Genomic DNA, 18,563 nt, shown 5'->3' with positions numbered 1-18,563 from the left:
ATTTGATAATCAAAATCTTAAGCAACTATATTAGCAACTAAGTAAACAATTTAGACAATCTTGGGAGGATTAGAAAGAACAATTCATCACTAATAATTCAGAGTATTACTTCTAAAAAGTAGTTTTATAGCTTGATTTCATTGTGTGTATGTGTGTCTTTGTACTGGAAGAAAGAGAAGGAATGGTGATGATGTTGAGAGAATGAATTACTCAGTATAATAAAGTGACCCTCAATAAATGACAACTACTTTGTTATATTCCAGTAAGTAAAACTCCTAATAATCATCAACTTCATTTAATTTACTCTACTTTACGACCAACAGAATATATTTATATACTTCAAATACTTTTTAAGTTGGAAACAATGTAAAATAGGACTATCCTGTCATCTGCAGTTCCAAAAATGAAAGAAATAAATTTGACTACTTTGAACTGAAAGCCATGATTTTGGTATTAATAGAACTGAACTCTAATTAAAATGATTTAACCACAATGAGAAGAGATTATCTCTCAGTAAGCATGAATCAGCTGATGCAGAGATAGTAAAAAAAAAAAAAAAAGACTAAAGAGTTAATATCTGATCTAATAAGTACTAAGAAATCACTGTTAAATTTCTTAGCTAGAGAAAGACACTCTCAAAGTGATATGCATGATGATTAGGGAGGAAAAAATTAGAGGTAATAATCTAGGCATAAGATAATAAATACCTGGATTAAAATGGAATAAGTAAATAACTAAAACAGGTAAATGAAAAAGGAATAAATTCTAAGAACACAAAATTTTATTTATAGCAGGGGTTGGCACACTACAGACTGATGGCTGTCTTTGCAAACAAAGTTTTATTGGAACACAGCCATGACCATTAGTTCATATACTGTCTATGGCTGCTGGGCACTACAATGGGAGAGTTAAGTAGATCCAACAGAGATCATGCGGCTCACACCAATCTAAACTATTTACTAGCTGGCCTATATTCGTTTCCTATGGCTGCTGTAACAAAGTACCATAAACTGAGTGGCTTAAAATAGCAGAAATTTATTCTTTCACGGGTCTGGAGGCTATAAATCTAAATAAAGTGTCAGCAGGGCCATGCTCTCTGAAAGGCTCTAAGGGAGAATCTGTTTCATGCCTTTCTCTTGGCTTTTGGTGTCACCAGCAATCCTTGTCATTCCTTGACTTGTAGCTGCGTAACTCCAATCTCTGTATCCACTGTCACATGATCATCTTCTCCCCTGTGTCTGTCTGTCCACATGGTGTTCTCCTCTCTTACAAGGACACCAGTCATATTGGATTAAGAGCCCATGTCACTCCAATATACACTCCTCTTAAATAACTACATCTGAAATGAACCTATTTCCAAATAAGGTCACATTATGAGGTACTGGGGGTTAGGACTTCAAAATATTTTTTTGGCGGGGGGACATATTTCAACCCATAATTTGGCCCTTTACAGAAAAAGTCTGCCAACTCCTAATTTAAAAGAGTAAAAACTGGTACTTCCTTAGTGGCACAGCGGTTAAGAATCCACCTGCCAACACAGGGGACACAGTTCAAGCCCTGGTCCAGGAAGATACCACATGCCACAGAGCAACAAAGTCCACGAACCACAACTACTAAGCCTGCGCTCTAGAGCCCGTGAGCCGCGAGTCACAACTACTGAGCCCATGTGCCACAACTACTGAAGCCCGCGCACCTAGAGCCCGTGCTCCACAACAACAGAAGCCACCGCAATGAGAAGCCCGCACACTGCAATGAAGCGTAGCCCCCACTCGCCACAACTAGAGAAAGCCCGCACATAGCAACAAAGACCCAACGCAGCCAAAAATTTAAAATAAATAAACTTTAAAAAAATTAAATAAAAGAGTAAAAACTGAGGAGAAGTAGGTCCACAATTGCCATTGAACAGTGAGGGATTTCAAAGAGAAGATCTGGGATTTTGCTTTAGATAAACTAAGCCGAAAACAAAAGAGCCCTCAAAAGATGTCAGGCAGAAAGCAATATATGTAGGTCAGAATCTGGACTGGCTTAGAGACGGAGGAATCAGGAGTAACCTAAAAGTGGATGAGCATTCTCAAGGTAAATGTTTTATACAGCAGTTCAAAAATCGATCTTTAGAGAATGTTTGTGTTACATAACAATGTGATTAGATAAAAATGTGATGAGAGGATGTCACTGTTATACAACATTAGATAATAATGTAGAAAATAGTGTAATTTAGTATTATGTAAACTAAAAGAGAAGCATCTCAACAGTGACAAATACAACAAAAAGAGTGAAAAGAACTAAAAAATGACTGGGGAATTTGGTTAGAATGAGACCATAGTCAAATAAAGAAAACAACCTCTAAGAAGAAAACTAAAAGGGACAATAGACAGGGGTAAGATGAGAATGCTTAAGAAATAAAGTACTATTTATTGTGTGGTGAGTACAGTAGATTAGGACATTGGTGACCCCCAGTAAACCACATCTCCTGGTATTCATATCCTTGTATAATCCTTTCCAACACAGACTCTGAGTTCAGCCAAATAACTTGCTTTAAGCCAATTTGATATTAACAGGCATTGGCAAGCAGGGGCATGATAAGCACTTTCACATGGGAACTTGTTCTCTTGGAACACTGCCACCTGGAAGCTGGCTGCCATGCTGTAAGGAAGCTTGAGCTAGACTCCTGAATGATGAGAGACTGGATGGAGAGAGACTCTGATGGAAAAGAGGTCATCTGAGATATTCCAGCCCAGCAGAGCTGGCAACTGAATGCAACTGCCACAGTGACCTCAGGCCATAACTACGGGAACAGAAAAAGTACTCAGCAAAGCCCAGTCAACCCAGAGGATCAGGAGAAATAACAAAATGTTGTTTTAGGCCACTAAATTTTGTGGTGGTTTGTAAAGCAGCAATAGATAACTGACATAGTCAGAATAGGATATATGTTTGAGAAACCCAAGTACACTGGGAATTCTTATAAAACTGAGAAGACTTGTATAGATGTGAAAAAAAAGAAAAAAGAAAAACCATGTAAATACAAAGGGTAAAATTAAAATGTAAAGAGAAAAACTAAAGATGATGAAGATGAAGGAGTTGAGTCATACAAGGAATAATGGGAAAATTTAAGACTTAAAAACTTGGTCATTCTGTTTTAAGAGAATACCAGGGAAAAAGGGTTTCCACCTACTTCATCACTTTCATCTACTTCAATTCCACCATCTTTGTCATCATCCATTTGTTTATGTATTGTTTGAAGAGCTTCCAGACTAAATCTATCTTCTTCTGTGAAGCATGGTGGACTCAGTGACATGCAGGGATCTGAAATAGAACAAAGGGCAATTACTAACTTGCAATCCCCAAACACAAGCTATAGTCAAGAGACTGTAATTTAAAACAAAACCAACAAATTAAATTTCAGACTAAGTCAAACTAAGAGGCTTTAAGAAGTCTAGTAGGGTATTCTTCACATCAAAAGTACAATATATGAACACACTGACTAAAAATAAATAATTCAATTTAATTGATATTAGTCAACTAAAACCAGTACTAATTTCAGGTTGTCTACATTCTTCTTATCCAGATCATTATATTTATAAATTATTCCTCCCCCAGAACAGATAAACTCTCTCCTTTAAAAAAAAGAAAAAAAAACTAAACATCACAGAGTACAAGGTGCTGTTTTTATATAGTCCAGTTTAAAATGTAAGTCCTAGGGAAACATCACAAAGAATACAAGAAAAAGAAATGCAGACTATTCACATGATCCTTAGACATTTTTTTATCATTTTTCTAACAGAATCCAAGAGTCCACCATATGACTTTTTAAAATAAAATGTATAACTTCTTAGATTCAACAAGGAAAAACTGAATTTTTAAAAATCTTGTTCTTCATGTTTTTAACATACATTTATTGGCTAAACCTTTTCCTATGGAAAATGAGTGAATCCTCACATCTAGGTTGTCAAAACTAACAATTTAAAGAGAATGTGGGGCTTTTCATGGCTTAAAATGAGTTTAGTAAAAATTACCTCCTGTTGACTCAATTAGTAAACAGTCTACATACCAAAATGGAAAAGTACTGCCAAAACTTCACTCACACCCAATCTGGCTGACTGCTGGATTGACAAATTCCAGGAACTGACTTCTACCAGGTCACTAAAATAATATCCTTTTAAAACATCATCAGATCCACATGTATTTCTAGGAACAGTATGGTCTTAAAGTTTAAAGTGGTTATTAGCATAACAGAAGGGTTAGCCACAGTTTGGCTATCTCCTCAACAATAGTTAAAAATCTAGTTTATCATCTGGTCCTGTTATGAATTAACTGACTGTGGACAAATCACTTGTCCCTGTATCTTAGTTACCTCTCTAAAATAAAGCAAATAGACTAGATGTTTACTAAGCTCTATTGCAGCCATAACGGCCTAAGAATATCTAATTCTGCATTTAGGGAAAAAAATTACAAGAAAAGAAGCAGTCCTGGAGACCAACTAATAATTTTCTAAAAAAAAAAAACAATTTAAGCCTATATTACCTGCATGTTCTACTTACAGAACATTTTGGCAATTTAACATTTAATAGTTTTAAGTTTTTAATCTGAAACTTAATTTTGATTCCTTTAATCTTAGAAGGGAAGGAAACAGAAAAGGAAACTCTCTAAAAATGAAATTATAAGTTATGTGACATAAATATGTGTATAAATATTCAAAACTCTGATTAAGATTTGCTAAAATCTAAGAACTTACAGGCATAATGGTCAATTATGATCCCTAATTCACAAGACATCCAGAACGCTCATATGCCCACAAGTTATTCTGAATGGATGCAAAATAAAATATAAGCTCTCAGGTATCACAACAACACATGGTGTGAAGAAGATGTATATACAACATGCTACTGCCTCCAGGAGACATATTTTTAACACATTTATTTTGCTAACAAACATATGAAGTGAAAGTTATTACAACTAGTACAATAAGGAAAGTCTCAGCATCACTCACTCCGATTAAATAGGCTTTGTTGTCAAACTCTCTAAGCGAAGTCAACAGTGAGGACGGCAGAAACATTAAAAAGCTTAAGAGAAAATCAGGAGGAACATGTGATCTGGAAAAAACTCATATATAAACAAAATGGGTAGTTTTTTACTTAAATTAACTTAGTTAATAAAACACTATCTTTTAGGGTCTACTTCTGGATATAACTTCTCCATGAAGTATTTCATAAATACTAACTCCTAGTGAGTACTTCTTTCTCTGAACACCATTCCACCCATTCAGCAAATATCTCTTGAGCACCTACCATGTGTCAGGCATTAGAAATACCACAGTAAACAAAAGAGGTAAGAATTCCTCATAAAACTTACATTCTAGTGGAGGAGATGAGCATAATAAGATAAATAAAAGGCATAGCATGTTAGTAATGGTAAATATTAAGGAAAAACAGAGCAAAAAGCAGATGATGAAATGCCAAGGGATTTGAAATTTTCAACTGTATCTTTATTCTCAAATCATCTTTTAATGCTATACTTTTAATTAACCTTTAATTGCTTAATGTCATTTTGTCCATACAACTAAGCTTATGAAAAGGGCAGGGACCATGTTATTCCATTTCTCACATGCTCATAATACCTAGGACTTAGCTGGGCACAATCTGGACCTCTGATAAATTGTTACTTCATACATTAACTAAATCACAAAGTTCTAGGCTTCTATACTGTGCTAACCAGTGACAGGCATTAGAAATTAAAGAGTATCCTGTACTCGATCACAGTCTAGGGAGGAAGAAGGCATGTTATTGGGTTAGGTACCACTGAGAACATTAATTGTAGGGCGTTACGAGAGCATGGAGAAAGGGCACCTAATCCAGATTGGGAAAGGAAAAGTCAGAAGTTTTCTAGAGGTAACCGTGGGGAGTTTTAAAGGACCTGTAGTTGATGACCTTGGGAAGGAGAGAAAAGCATGCCTGGAAAAAGAAACATCGTACGTTCAGTGGCATGAAAAGAAAATGAAACACTCAGAGAAATGCAACTGGTTAATATGTCTGGTACAGATAATATGTGGGTGGAAAAAAAAAAAAGAAGAGATTGGTAACAAGGGGTCAAATCTCTAAAAGTGGTTTTCCATACTAAGGAATTTGGATTTTTATCCTGAAAACTGAGAAGCCCATAAGGGATTTCAAGGAGAGAACCAACACAACCAGATTCATTACAGAAAGACCATTCTGGTGACAGTGGAAAATAGACAAGATGGAAGCAAGATTGGGAGCCACAGCTGTCGGGAAGTGCTTCAGGAATCCTGGCCGCACTCAACAGTCCACGCCCCCAAGGAATGGAGGAGGTAAATGATCAAGGCTGCTCCTTGGTGTTTTGCCAAGTTGGAACAGCAAAAGGAAAGGAAAGACAGGGGTTGAGGATATGGCAAGAGTGATCCATTTCTCCACATAAAATTTTATTTCCTTTTGGTACAGTGACTTAAGGCCTAGAAATCTAACTTAGAATAGTTGTGAATTCTAAGCTCCATTACCTGTTTTAAGGTCTTTTTCACTTTTTCTCAGTTGTTTCCATTCTAGGTTACTTTAGCACAAGTGATCATTTTTAACTGACCTAAATTTCTTTTAAAATATACAATATGATATAAAAGAACTGTACATATAATGAATCAGGTATAATGGTTTCAAAGACAACTGCTAAAATACCAAAATCAGTCTCCTTTGCCAACATCTTACAGACATCTACCTTAGCTACCCAAAATGCACTATGTACTCCATAGCCAGAACAGGTTTCTCATCTAAACAGAATCACTTGTTCATTTAAACATGATATGGAGTGCCTGTCATGTGCCAGGCCCTGTACTTGGTGCTGGACACCCAACTAAGGCAAATTTCCTCCCCTTGGTGCCCTCACCTTGTGCTAAATGCAATGTGGTGTGATATATCTTTCTAGCATTATTATGCTGAGCATTCCTTTCTTTCCTCTGGATCAAAACCAGCACATTCCACTGAGAAAAAAAGGAATCAGCTGAAACAGAGTAAGACTTAACCAAAGTCAGCAAATCAACACCATTGTTAAATTCCACCTTGTTTTCCTCTACCCAAAGCCAAACAAACGCTCAATCTGATTCTGCAGAAACAGAGTTACTGAATTAAAATGATTTCACCTAATAAGAAACATCTGATATATTCTAGAAGCCATGCGCTTTCATGTACATAATGTAATCCCTACAACCCTGTGTGAGGAACATATTATCTCCATTTTTCAGATGAGGAAATGAGACTAATGAGTTACTTTCTTTCGATCACACCCCTAGAAATGACAGACCTGGGATTCACACCAGTCTTCAAAACTCCAATTCATGTTCGAGTGTCAGTACAACGAACACAAATGCGTCAGTGTCACCAGTGTCAGAGAAGAATAAAGGATTGCTATCATAGATACTGCCAGAACCTGGCTGAGAAGCAGAGAGAACCAAGAAGCATAAATGTGTCCCAAGGAAGGGGATCAATAGATACCTCATAAATGACAGACATAATCTGAAATACAGACCTATACTTCTTAAATTACTTCTCCTTTTGAGAATAACGTACCTTTAAGTCACACTCCCCTTGAAAAAACCTTTACAATAAGTATACTACCACAGTAACAGACATATGTTGAAAGTTTAAACAAATATAAATATTAGAAGTCAACTAAATAAACTTCTTAATTTGTTACTTATCTAGCAAAATACATAAATGCCAGACTTCAGGTTAGAAGCCAGGTATACAAAGGGTAAAAAAGTTAAATATGGCAAGTACAATGACAGACATATAATAAATATATAATGGCAGTAAAACTAAGGGAGTAGTCCTATATAGCAAGATTTGAGGAGAAAGTGATATTTACACATTGATTCTTAAAAGATGAGCAAGTGTTCTCTAGGAAGACATGTATAGGCAAGAACATAAGCTGCTAATAGTTATACTAACAAAATAATGATGACAATAACTATCAATTACAGAGTGTCTATAACATATTACATAAATTTATATATAAATTATATATTTCACTTTGTTTATAAAATAGGCATTATTATTACCATTTGACTAGGTAATTAAGAGAAAAGACTGACAATATCATTGAGGGTCAGACTATAGAGGGATCTACAGATTATTCTAAAGTGACAATAAAGAGGAAAAAATGTTAATAAATTACTCACTGAAACCCTCTACTTGCAGTTTCCTTGGCCTGCAAAGCTCTTTCTCCCAAGTACACCCACTGTTGGTTCATTCCAGCACAAATGTTTCTCTTCAGAGGTCATCTTATTTCCCTATCTAAAATAGCCTTCCCCTTTTCTATTTGTTATATTTTTCTTCACAGCACTTAATCACAGTGCACATATTATGTATTTACTTTCTTACTGAACAATCCTCCACTATAACGCAATCATGAGATGAAAGGCTTTGTTCTGATTGTTGCTCTTTTCTGTGTGCCTAGAACAGTGTCTGGCACATAGTAAGCGCTCAAAAAATATGTTTACTGCATTACTTACCTAACTGGTTTCCAATATAAATGTTTGGAAGAGAAAAACTTTTCACAAAATTACTTGGCTGATTAGAAAACTAAGATGTAGAAAGTGACAGTAAAACCCCTCACCTCTTTATAGTACTAAAGTTAACTCTAAGTGTTAGTAGAAATCTACTAATATTACTCCCGCTCCAATTAAAAGTATTCAGTGGCCCCCAAGAGCCTGAAGCAGAAAGTCTATTTTTTCACTGTCAAATACTGCTGTTTAAATACTTAATGAACAAAATATACAACACATTATAAAAAAAATAATGGAGGGGAACTTTAAAATATTTAAGATTCAAGGCCCTTATACTTTAGCAGCAAAGATAAAATTTCATGAAGGCAAGGACTAAGCTTGTTTTATTCATGACTATATATTATTACTATTATTATATATGTTATAATATATGTACATTATTATTATACAGTACTACTCCTAATAAATAATTATGGCTGACTGGCTTTTACATGCAAGCAATTGCATTTTTGGTGGTATTAGGAAAGAGAAATTGGATTTTAATAAGTGGGGTTAGAAAAGGAGAAAACAAGAACAAACCCAAAGAGGAAATAAGATGACATCTGGGACCCACAAAGAGCAGTCTGGCTAACAGACTGGCTCTCTACTGAGAGTGCTACTCAGGGCTCCGCGCTGCTCACCTCTCCTCCAGCTGCTGCTGCAGGCCTTCAGCGGAGGGCTTGGGGAGGCCAGTCCCACATAACAACGAACTGTCCTCTGCCAGCTAACAGTACTGCCCAGAGGGAGGAAGAAAACACTAGCAAGCATGGGTGGAGGAGCAGTAGGATGTGAATCTGGAAAGACGGCTTGGGGTTATCCGTCAGTGAATGGCAATGAACCAAGAAAGAAGAGACTAAAAGAAGCCACTGATCATTTTTAAGTGAACTGTGACTTGATGGCAAATATAACAGAAATCACAACTTATATTTTGTGTAGTGCTTTCAAGTTCAAAAAATGCTTTCCCATATAGTCAGTTTTATTTTAATCTAGAGAAAAAACTATAGTCTCAGTTTACATGCTTGTTACCAGTGAATGCCTATTCCAACAGTACAGGCAGGAAGTAACAACATGAACTACAACTACAGCAGTGAGGATAGATGGAAGAGGTCAGACTGAAGTGACAACTGAGTGTACTGAAAGGAGACAAATATGACTTACATTTTTAGAATGAACTAATAAAAGTCTAGGTAAAACAAAGGTACACTTCTATTTGGCTGAGTGAAACCAAACAACATAGAGTTACAAACTGCGCCAAATGGGATTCCATTAAGCCTTTACTAGAGGCATAAATATTTATGCCATATTCTATATTCTGTTGTCCCAGTCAATTGATATAGGCAAGGAATATAGTTCAGAAATGTAAGAAAATAAGAGCTTAAGAAATAAATGAAACTGAAAAAGTAAATCCAGTCTTTAAAGCTAGTTTCCCTCCTATAATACCTTTGAGGTCAGCAAATTTCATGCAGAAGAGAACTAAGAAGGAGAGCCAGCCGACTTTTCATCACAAACCAATGACTGTAGCCCATTAACAATGTGCAACATCATATACTGCCAAGAACATGGCTTACCACGCTGGCAACTTTTATGAGTCTCATGATTAGGATTTTCTTAATTACTACCACTGAGAGAAAAGTTTTAAACAAATATTGTTCATACTTGGTGCTTCCACTAATAGTTCAAGCATTTATCAAATCAAACACTTCCATCTGAATATTTTGAGAGCAAATCTTCTCTAAAATCTTCAGAGATAACCGTTTGGTGTCATTTTTCAATAAACCAACAATCTGACTCAAACTCAAAAAGAAAGTGAATAATGTCTTCTTTCTTTTTTGATATCCTCTTTAAGGCAGAGTCTGCCTTATTTCTCTTATTATCCCAATGTCTAGCGTATCACCAACACCTGGCATACAGGAGGATTAATGGATGTTTCTCAAAAAGTCTAATAAATAAATAATAAAGGCTGCCACATACTTTTTTAAAGAGAAGTTTCAACCCATAATCTATTATATTTCCCGGTATATGGTACCAGGAAATATAATTTCATAGATATTCAAACTATGCTAATATTTACTGAAAGTATATTACATGCCAGAACAACAAATGAGAAAAGGAAAATTGTAACTCGTATACACAACGCTATACCAGGAGGCTATAAAAATGCAGGTGGATTCTGAATCTCAAATGTTTAACTCAGATTTTTGAAAAGTTCAACAAAGGAGACAGACCTCACCAACAAAAGGGCTGAGAAACCACTGCTGATATATCAAATTATGGCTTAAGTATTATACTGAAAAGAAAATAAAGAGTCTTTATTTTGAAACCCTTTCTGATTGATGACTGCCTCTTGGAGCTCTGAATCACTGACTTTGTTTACAAAGTCCTCATTAATTAGTCTGACTCTTGTAAAAAGAAAGAACTTTCCCCTCATCTGTTAGCTAAAAATTTCCCTTAAAAATTGCTAAGTTCAATTATACCTTCCAAATGTTTTAAACAGACTATCTGATACAAACTCAGTTACTTAGGTCCTTTCCCACTTTCCAGGGATATTTTTCAACTTACCATCTTCTGATTATTTCACTCCCACTTATTCCCCCACCCTCACAAAGCATCTTGTCCTTGCCACCTCAAAAAGTTCCCGCTAATCTTCTCAAAGAGCCTCTCTAAAGGTAGGAGACAAGGTGATGCCTCTGCCTCAAAACTATCTTAATATGCAATTCATTTACCAACACATTCCTCAACCCAAAAATATCTACACTTACATTTGTGGTTAACCAATATGTTCATTTAATGTATGTAAATAAATGAGAAGTATTTATGCAGCTGTATTTATCTCTAGATTCATTGACAGCTGCCTAATTTTTCCCACTGTGTTTTATACTATAACCTCCTAGAAAGCAATACTATATCTGAGTATAACTTTGCTGTATCTGTCATATGCAGAAAAATATTGTTGACTAGGTGCAAAAAACAAAAGTAAACAGATGCATGCATACACTTATTTACTGACTCCTAATTTCCCAGGATGCTATAAACACTAACTTTATTTATTTATCTATCTATTTGTTTATTTATTTATGGCTGCATTGGGTCTTCATTGCTGTGAACAGGCTTTCTCTAGTGGCAGCGAGTGGGGGCTACTCTTTGTTGCGGTACGTGGGCTTCTCATTGCGGTGGTTTCTCTTGTTGCAGAGCACGGGCTCTAGGCACGTGGGCATCAGTAATTGTGGCACGTGAGCTCAGTAGTTGTGGCTTGCAAGCTCTAGAGCACAGGCTCAGTAGTTGTGGCATGCAGCCTTAGTTGCTCCATGGCATGTGGGATCTTCCCAGCCCAGGGCTCGAACCCATGTCCCCTCATTGGCAGGCGGATTCTTAACCACTGCGCCACCAGGGAAGCCCTAAACTCTAACATTCTGATTAGCAACATTATGTGCACAGAGTAGTGAAACAGCTTTGCTTATTTTTATTTGTTTTGGAGGGAAGAAAATGATAATTCAAAGTTACAACCAGAACACTGTGCATGTACTTAATGGCACTGAATTATATACTTAAAATGGTTTAAATGGTAAATTTTATGTTACATATATTTTACCACAATTTTTTAAAAAGCTATAAGCAAAACATAAGCTATGGAGAACAAAGACCATTAAAACCATTCTACCTATATCAACACCTCAGGAAATAAAGAGAACGTTGCTGTTACTGCCAGGCATTGATCCAATTGTTTCACTTCTCTCTCAGTGCGAGAACTTAACAACAGTCAAAAATAAAATCACTATCCCAATTTTTCAGATGAGAAATGATGAGCACTCTGTAGGAGGAAAAAGAACTTTTAATTCATTCTCATTCTGCCTCTTATTATATAATCTCAGGAAAGTTATTTAACTTATTTGCCTTAACTTCTTCATCTGTAAAATGGGAAGAATAGTAAATTTGTGGGCTTCCCTGGTGGCACAGTGGTTGAGAGTCTGCCTGCTGATGCAGGGGACATGGGTTCGTGCCCCGATCCGGGAAGATCCCATGTGCCACAGAGCAGCTAGGCCCATGAGCCATGGCCGCTGAGCCTGCGTGTCCGGAGCCTGTGCTCCGCAACAGAAGAGGCCACAACAGTGAGGCCTGTGTACCGCAAAAAAAAAAAAAAGAATCTACCTGCCAATGCAGGGACACAGGTTCGATCCCTACTCCGGGAAGATCCCACATGCCGCGGAGTAAGTAAGCCTGTGCGCCACAACTACTGAGCCTGCGCTCTAGAGCCCGGAAGCCACAACTACTGAAGCCCACGTGCCTAGAGCCCGTGCTCCGCAGCAAGAAAAGCCACCGCAATGAGAAGCCCACGCACCACAACAAAGAGTAGCCCCCGCTCGCTGCAACTGGAGAAAGCCCGCGCACAGCAATGAAGACCCAACGCAGCCAAAAATAAATAAATAATAAATAAATAAATAAATACACTCCAGCCAAAACAATCTTGAGAAAGAACAGAGCTGGAGGAATCACGCTTCCTGACTTCAGACTATACTACAAAGCTACAGTAATCAAAACAGTGGGGTAATGGCACAAAAACAGACAAAGATCAATGGAACATAATAGAGATCCCAGAAATAAACCCACACACTTATGGTCAATTGATCTATAAGAAACAAAGTAAGAATATACAATGCAGAAGACAGTCTCTCCAATAAGTGGTTCTGGGAAAACTGGACAGCTACATGTAAAGGAATGAAATTAGAACATTCTCTAACCCATATACAAAAATAAACTCAAAGTGGACGAAACACCCAAATGTAAGACCAGATACTATAAAACTCCTAGAGGAAAACATAGGTGGAACACTCTTTGACATATATCACAGCAATATTTTTTTGGCTCTGCCTCCTAGAGTAAAGGAAATAAAAGCAAAAATAATCAAATGGGACCTACCTAAACCTAAAAGCTTTTGCACAGCAAGGGAAACCATCAACAAAAAGACAACCTGATGAATGGGAGAAAATATTTGCAAATGATATGACCGACAAGGGATTAATATCCAACATATATAAATAGCTCATATAACTCAACATCAAAAAACAAACTACTTGGGCTTCCCTGGTGGCGCAGTGGTTAAGAATCCACCTGCCAACACAGGGGATACGGGTTCGAGCCCTGGTCAAGGAACACCCCACATGCCATGAAGCAACTAAGCCCATATGCCACAGCTGCTGAGCCTGCGCTCTAGAGCCCATGAGCCACAACTACTGAGCGTGCGTGCCACAATTACTGAAGCCTGTGCACCTAGAGCCCATGCTCCACAACAAAAGAAGCCACTGCAATGGGAAGCCCACATACCACAACGAAGAGCAGCCCTTGCTCACCGCAACTAGAGAAAGCCCGCACGCAGCAACGAAAACCCAAAGCAGCCAAAAATCAATAAAATTTTTTTTAAAAGGTGATTTTAAAAAAAAACACTCAATTAAAAAATGTGCAGAATGATTGAATAGACATTTTTCCAAAGAGGCAATGCAGATAGCCAACGGGCACATGAAAAAAATTCTCACCATCAGTAATCATCAGAGAAATGCAAATCAAATCCACAACGAGATTATCACCTCACACTTGTCAGAATGGCTATCATCAAAAAGAACACAAATAAAAAATGTTGGCGAGGATATGGAGAAAAGGGAACCCTTGTACACCGTTGGTGGGAATGTAAATTGGTGCAGCCACTGTGGAAAACAGTACAGAGGTTTCTCAAAACACTAAAAACAGAACTACCATTTGGCCCAGCAATTCCACTCCTGGGTATATATCCAAAAAAAAAAAAAAAATCAGAACACTAATTCAAAAAGATGCATGCACCCCAATGTTCATAGCAGTATTATTTACAATCGCCAAGATGTGGAAGCAACCAAAGTGTCCACCAACAGACGAATGGATAAAGAAAATGTGGTATATAAATAAAAAGGAATACTACTCAGCTATAAAAAAAGAATGAAATTTTGCCATTTGCAGCAACATGAATAGATTTGGAAGGTATTATGCTGAGTGAAATCAGTGAGACAGAGAATGACAAATACTGTATGCTATCACTTATTTGTGGAATCTAAAAAATAAAACAAACTAGTGAATATAACAAGACAGACAGACTCAGATATAGAGTCTGCTCTATAGTGCCTGGGCGGGGTGGGGGCAATATATGGGTGGGGAAGTGAGAACTACAAACTACTGGGTGTAAGATAGGTTCAAGGATGTACTGTGCAACACAGGAAACACAGCTAATATTCTGTAATAATGGTAAATGGAAAGTAACCTTTAAAAATTGTATAAAAGGGACTTCCCTGGTGGCACTGTGGTTAAGAATCCGCCTGCCAATGCAGGGGACATGGGTTCAATCCCTGGTCCAGGAAGATCCCACATGCCGTGGAGCAACTAAGGCCATGCACCACAACTACTGAGCCTGCACTCTAGAGCCCGCGAGCCACAACTACTGAAGCCCATGTGCTACAACTACTGAAGCCCACGTTCTACAACTACTGAAGCCTGTGCATCTAGAGCCCGTGCGCTGCAACAAGAGAAGCCACCGCAATGAGAAGCCCGTGCACCACAATGAAGAGTATCCCCTGCTCGCCACAACTAGAGAAAGCCCACGAGCAGCAACGAAGACCCAATGCAGCCAAAAATAAAATAAATATTTTTTTTAAAAAGGAATTATGAAGATGGTTGACAGAGATCTGTGCCGCTTTCTTATTTACTATCAGTTATGTGTCCTATTTTCTATCTTTTCATAATTTTATACCCATCTCAATTAACATCAATCTATATCAGGTATTTTAATAAATACTATCAACAAGTTATTAAGTAAACAGTACTTAAAGCATAAAAAGAAATGAATGCATTGAAATATCTTACAGAAGTCAAGTATGTGTGCGGTGTGTGTGTGTCAAATTGTCGGAGCTAGCAAGACTTCATGGAAATTAAGTATTCAAGGAGCCACTCCCGTTATGCCACAAATTCAAGCATTTAGCAGAACTCACTAGCAACAACAGACTCATGGATACATGGGTGGGATGGTGTCAGATTTGTGTTTCCTATAGAATATTCAGGTAGCTGCAGAGTGTGGATTCGAGGACAACAGACTGAAGGCAGAGAGACAAGTTATTTTATTATGCCAAGCCACAAGGTCCGAACTAAGATTGTGCTAATAAGGTGATATAGAATGGGGCAGATTACAAAAATATTTACAAGGTAAGTTTTACTAATTTCTAGAACTCTCACTCATTCCACTATGGTATGCAGCCTCCATCAAATAGATATGCTATCAATCAGAAAAAGACCTCATTGATTATCAAGCATAAATATAACTATGCATCATTTTCCTTTGTGTTTCATAATTTTAGAGAAAGATATATAAACTAAATCTCTAAATGATTAGATACTAAAAACTAAATTCATATTATTATGAGTTTGGCCCAATTAGCAATAGGAAGACTGTTCTTACAGACAATCCAAGAAAACTCCACCTACCACATGACGGATGGGAACATTGCAACAGGTCTCTTCCGTTTCAGGATATGAGGAAAGGACAAGATACAGGGTGGCATCAAATAGGTAGAATCTGGCCTAGAAGGACATGATATCAAAGAGACTGACAATTACAGCATTCTTCCTGCCTACAGAACTCAATCAGAAATTTCTAAGAAATGATTTATAATGATCTAAAATGGAATGAAAGAAGCCATTCATAAAATAGTACTGATCATTTTAAGTAATGTTAGCTTTGCTTCCTGAAATGATGTGACTGTGTAGATCCTATATTGAAAAGTCTTATTTACACTATTACCATAATCCAGGCACAAATTTAGCTTCCATCCAAAGAAAGAGCTTTGTCACTAAAAGACATGATTTCTATCCTAAATGTAGCTATACCTTTAACAATTAAGAGCAAAGCTCTTTGCAGATCAGCAACCTGAAGATGATCAGAACTGGGTCAGTTTTCTAAACGCAAACTTTTAGCTCTTTTTCTGATGGGGGTGGGGTGGGTGGGGGATGGAAGAAGTGAGAAAAACATTTGTATGTTATCTGACTATTAAAAGCTCAAATCCAGTTCCCTCCTCTCCTCCTCTCCACCGCTGCCATCAGAGATAACCTCATCACTTCCCCCACAGCTTTCCTGTAATGGTCTCCCCATCTCTAGTACTACCACGCTACAAACGTATCCCCTTTTACAGCCACCATATCTTTAGAATATGAAGATGGTCACATCACCCCTCCTGCTGAAATCCTTCAGTACTTCCCAAATCCCCCAAAGAATAAAGCCCATTCAACCCAGCATGAAATACAAAGCACATTCTGATCCCTGAAGAATCACTTCACTAGTGATTAACCCCCTCTATAAAGCCTTCCTGACTGCTTAACAGATATTTCCTATTCTCTACTTTCACAGCATTTTTATGCATAACTATTATAATCCCATGTAACCGTCTACCTATCAGCTCATATATTCCCTAAATAATCATAATACCATCAACTCTGGCAACAGATATGAGCTCTAATCTCAATTTCACTGCAGTAACCATGTAACCTTCAGCAAACCTCTTAACATCTTTGGTTCTTAACGTCCTCACCTGCAAAATTAGCATAAAATATTCACCCTCATAACTTCTTATGAGTAGCATTGAAAAATATAAGTAAAAAATAATACATGGTTTTGGTAAACCTGGAGAACCATAGTGCAGCTAACAACACCCATAAAACCTAAAAAGAAACTAACATGTATTATACAAAGGAACTAAACCTTCTCTATGGAAGGTATATGCCCTACTTTTGTGACGAGGATATATGTAATGAGTTTTATTTCAGTAAAATGTCCTGCCTTTCAGAGCAAAGAAGTAACAAGCCATGTTAAATGTGACCTTCAACTTTAAATCAACAAAATTACAATTAATTTTATATAAATGCTTATTAAATCTTCAGAGAAATTAGTATTCAAACAAAAACAACACAGCCTCAGTTCCTAGAAACTTTATTCAAAATAACTACTGACAAATCTAGCATGTAACAGCATTACCTTTAAAAAAATATGCAAGCGTGATGAAAATGACTTAAGTAAAATTTTTTAAAATTCATTTAAAATATGGGACACATATTTTCTACAAAGACATTTGGTATTTTAAAGTTGCCTCAGCAAACCTGGCCTCCTCCCTTTTAATATGTCCTTTTAATATGTCCCTGTGTGTCTCATCATTTCATAAGGAATAAACTTCCTGGGAAAGGAAGGGTAAGAAAGGAAGGAAAGAGGAAATTCTTAAATGAGAGCAGACAACAGGAACTGGGGATAGGGATTAGCAACTGAAATATGTGCTGTTCTAACGAAGAAGAAGGGGGAGAGAAGGCTAAGCTGGAGCGAAGGAGAGCAGCAGTCTGGGGTCTCCAGTTACTGCAGCAGTGAGAGAGAGGGAGGAAAAAGCCCGTCCCGGGGATAAGACACCACAAATACAAGACAATATATTTAAACCTATTACAGTAAAGTACAGTACAGTACTATATAGCCGATTGTGTTAGTTGGGTACCTAGGTTAACTTTGTTCGACTTCCAAACAGAACTCTCGGACAGAACTCATTCGTATGTAGGGGACTTACTGTATACTGGATCTTCAAAGCTCAAATAAAAACAACCCTTCCCACTATGAGTATGAACTTAAATCTGAAGGAAACAATTTTCTTCAAGACTATATTTAGTGACAATAAGGAATTAAGCAGACAAATTAGATTTCAAGGAACTAACTCTTACAAATACAACTGGTTTGAAAGTTTTCATGTTAAATATAAGGTAAAATTTTACTAAAATTATACTGAAGTAATTTTTTTAAGTAAAATTTCAACTGAATTTCAAGTACAAAGTTATGCAGCAACTACACAGAGCCTTACTTCTTACTGCATTACATGAATTTTAATCCCTGAAAAGTATAACAAGGTTCTCTTTGTTTAAACTCTGGTGGAAAAAAAAAAAACCAATAACTACTTTGACAGCACTTTTAATTACTGGTAAC

At 37.0% G+C, this 18,563-nt stretch overlaps 1 protein-coding gene across 1 annotated transcript in view; it reads right to left on the bottom strand.

Annotated features, from left to right (window-relative positions):
- The window catches only part of STIM2 (stromal interaction molecule 2), a 102,977-nt gene extending 98,572 nt beyond the window's left edge, over nt 1-4,405 (bottom strand). The window contains exons 1-2 of the mRNA XM_024745538.1: nt 4,387-4,405; nt 3,173-3,303 (exon numbers count right to left, since the gene is read on the bottom strand). Coding sequence (XP_024601306.1) covers nt 3,173-3,303; nt 4,387-4,405 — 150 coding nt within the window. The remainder of the gene's footprint in view (nt 1-3,172; nt 3,304-4,386) is intronic.
- Nucleotides 4,406-18,563: the final 14,158 nt, after the last annotated feature.

This window comes from Neophocaena asiaeorientalis, unplaced genomic scaffold, assembly GCF_003031525.2.
Source record: "Neophocaena asiaeorientalis asiaeorientalis breed wild unplaced genomic scaffold, Neophocaena_asiaeorientalis_V1.1 scaffold397, whole genome shotgun sequence".
NCBI lineage: Eukaryota > Metazoa > Chordata > Mammalia > Artiodactyla > Phocoenidae > Neophocaena > Neophocaena asiaeorientalis.
The sequence above is the reverse complement of the archived record's forward strand: the minus strand, read 5'-3'. Positions and strand labels throughout refer to the sequence as shown.